We start from the raw sequence: 2,691 nt of genomic DNA, 5'->3' as shown, positions 1-2,691 counted from the left end.
CCCAGCCCCCTGTCCTGTTCCACTAGTGGGGCAGCAAGCAGTGAGCCCCCAGCTTGGTAGGGATTCCCCACCCGGCTAGGGGCTCAATGCTAGCTGCCCTACCAGTGGATCAGGGCAGAGGGCTGGGACCTGTTCCTCCCCCACAGCTCTTTCCAAGCCTTGTGCCTTGATCACCCCATCAGGACATGGAGCTGGGAAAGAGCTGCTGGACTGGGACCTGCCCTAGACTGGGGCAGTTCCCAGGCTGTATATGCAGACTTTCCTGAGCAACCTAGGGCTGGCTGGGAACTGTCCCAGTCTGTATGTGCAGCCCAGAGCTGGCTGGGAACTGTCCTGTTTCACACAGTTCCCAGCCAGCTCCATGCTGTATGTGCAGACTTCCCTGCGCTGCCCAGGGCTGGCTGGCAATGTGCCCATCTGGGGCAGGTCACAGCCAGGTCCACACTGGGCAGGGAACTCTCATCCCCAGCTCTGTGAAACCTGTCCCAGAAGCAGGCAGCTCTCAGGGGCAGGGAGCAATTTCCCACCCCCTGCTGCCTGGCTAATTGGAGCAAATTTGCTGCCTGCCAGCCATCCACACATACCTTATTGCACAGTAACTACTTGGCAATTAATTTGGTACCCGCCAATGCAGGTAGCAAATTAACTATGGAGTAAAGCAAATTACTGTGCAGTATGGGTCTGCATGTGTAGGTGGTGATGCTTATTGTGCAGTAATTTGCTCTAGTGTGCAGTAAAGGGTCTCATGTAGATGCACCCAATATAGTTATAATTTTGTTGGGCCAGAATTTTTCAAAATCTTCCATGGGCTGGAATGTTAACTCCAGTAATAATTATCAAAATGGACTATATGTTAAGATTGCATGTTGTACAACTGACATTTACTGATCTTTTATTGTTCCAGTAGAATTTTGGCTATTTTTTGTTTTTTTTCCTCAGGGTTTAAATATAAAGTATAGCTGATGAAAACTAATGCACAAGATGTAGTACTGTTATTAGCAGATAATGTAAATCATCATCGATAATAAGCAGCAGAATGACCAGAGCTGTTTTTTTTTGCCTGTTTGCATACCTGTTGTGCTCTTAACAATTTTCTTTTTATCTCTAACTCCATTTTTAACTGTCTTTCCAGAAGAGTAGCTTTCTGTGAGATAGTTGCTATAGTGATCTCCTTCTGATGAAGCTTTTTTGTCAGGTCAGAGATTTCTGTCCTCATTCTTTTCTGCTCAGAGCTATGGGAATGGTCCTCAAGATAAAGATGGTCTCTTATCTGCAGTAAATATGTTCCAAAAAGCGAAAATATTTTGCAGTGTATAAGATTGTATCACTTATCACTTACTAGTGACTTTTTTGCTCCCTGGTTCCAATACACCAACTCCTCTAGCCATGTCAGTGATTTTAAGGATATTTTAAAATAAAATATCACTATAATTCAGTGCAACCAGCTTTGTTAAACAGATTCTGGGAAAAGAAATACTCTACAATTTATGGCTTCATCGATTCAGTGTCAAATGTGAACAAAGGATGTACCCTTTTAATTCACAATAAGAAAACTAACGATAGGGATAGTGTTTATAAACACTGATTTCAAGAATTAGAAACTCTTTAACAAGAAAAAAAACCAAAACTTTAGAAATAAAGAAATATAACATATATTGTATTATAAAACAGCCGTTAGCTATTAGGGAACAAAACAATTTCTCAAGCCACTTTATGACAACTACTACCGCTATTACATGAAATATTTAAGGTGAAGTTTTCTATACACTTTAATATCTCCAGAGAATCTATAAAGAGATTGTGGGTCTCATAATCTTTCTGCCAATAACAAATAATTCAATACCAGCAGATTCTCATATTACTTAAAAGAATATTACACTATTGGGTACTGCAACAACCAAAGTCAACATAACTGTAGTCAAGCTTGTATTAATTAATTTTCTCATAATACCATACACAATCAATAGTAGATGGTATTTTCATTTTATTTGATTTGCACAAAAATAAAAGATGTAAGCAATATATTTAGACATAAATATCTAAACTGCTGCATAATTTCTCCCATAATTTTTGCAGAAGTACTGCTTACAATATTGGTCAGCAGCATAAACCACACATGTGAGAAGAATTATGTTTAACTTCTCCACGCTGAAGGAAGTAACACAGCTATATTTGGTACTGGGAATTGCTAAATCATATTCCACCCCAAACTGCTGCCTGCTATTGATGCTACATAGAATTTAGGTGGCTACTGTATGAGTAGTGTGGTATGCAATTCAATGAATAGAGCACTGTGGGTGTGTCTACACATATGCTAAAATGTGCAGTAACCTATTTTACTGTGCATTAACGTGTCACATAAAAAACATGAAATTACACTAATGCATAGTAAAATAGGCTACTGAACATTAAGTGTCACTTAAAAAATGTGCGCTTTCAGTATTGTGGATTAGGGCAGACTAATTATTTAGTACTTTAGGGCATTTATACACATACCTTCTAGTTCTCAGATGCATTGGAGATCCGCTGCTTTCAGACAGAAGGGAAACTAACAGAAACTAACAGCAGACTGGATCAACTGAGTCTGCTCTGCATAGGAGCTGACATATATTGTGCCGCACTGCTTGCAGTTGTATAAGCAGCAAAACTTTAAACTAGGTTTGTCGGGGGAAGGGGAAGATGATGGAGGAC

The 2,691-nt window shown here is 40.1% G+C and overlaps 1 protein-coding gene across 3 annotated transcripts in view; it reads right to left on the bottom strand.

Annotated features, from left to right (window-relative positions):
• DEUP1 (deuterosome assembly protein 1) overlaps positions 1-2,691 on the bottom strand; it is a 132,217-nt gene that overhangs the window by 41,378 nt on the left and 88,148 nt on the right. For all 3 annotated transcript variants that reach the window (XM_019524597.1, XM_019524598.1, XM_019524599.1), the window contains one exon: positions 1,073-1,270. In XM_019524597.1, coding sequence (XP_019380142.1) covers positions 1,073-1,270 — 198 coding nt within the window. The remainder of the gene's footprint in view (positions 1-1,072; positions 1,271-2,691) is intronic.

The sequence above is a fragment of the Gavialis gangeticus genome, unplaced genomic scaffold (assembly GCF_001723915.1).
Source record: "Gavialis gangeticus isolate Ggan-Ray unplaced genomic scaffold, GavGan_comp1, whole genome shotgun sequence".
Lineage (NCBI taxonomy): Eukaryota > Metazoa > Chordata > Crocodylia > Gavialidae > Gavialis > Gavialis gangeticus.
This window is presented reverse-complemented; position numbering and strand designations above follow the sequence as displayed.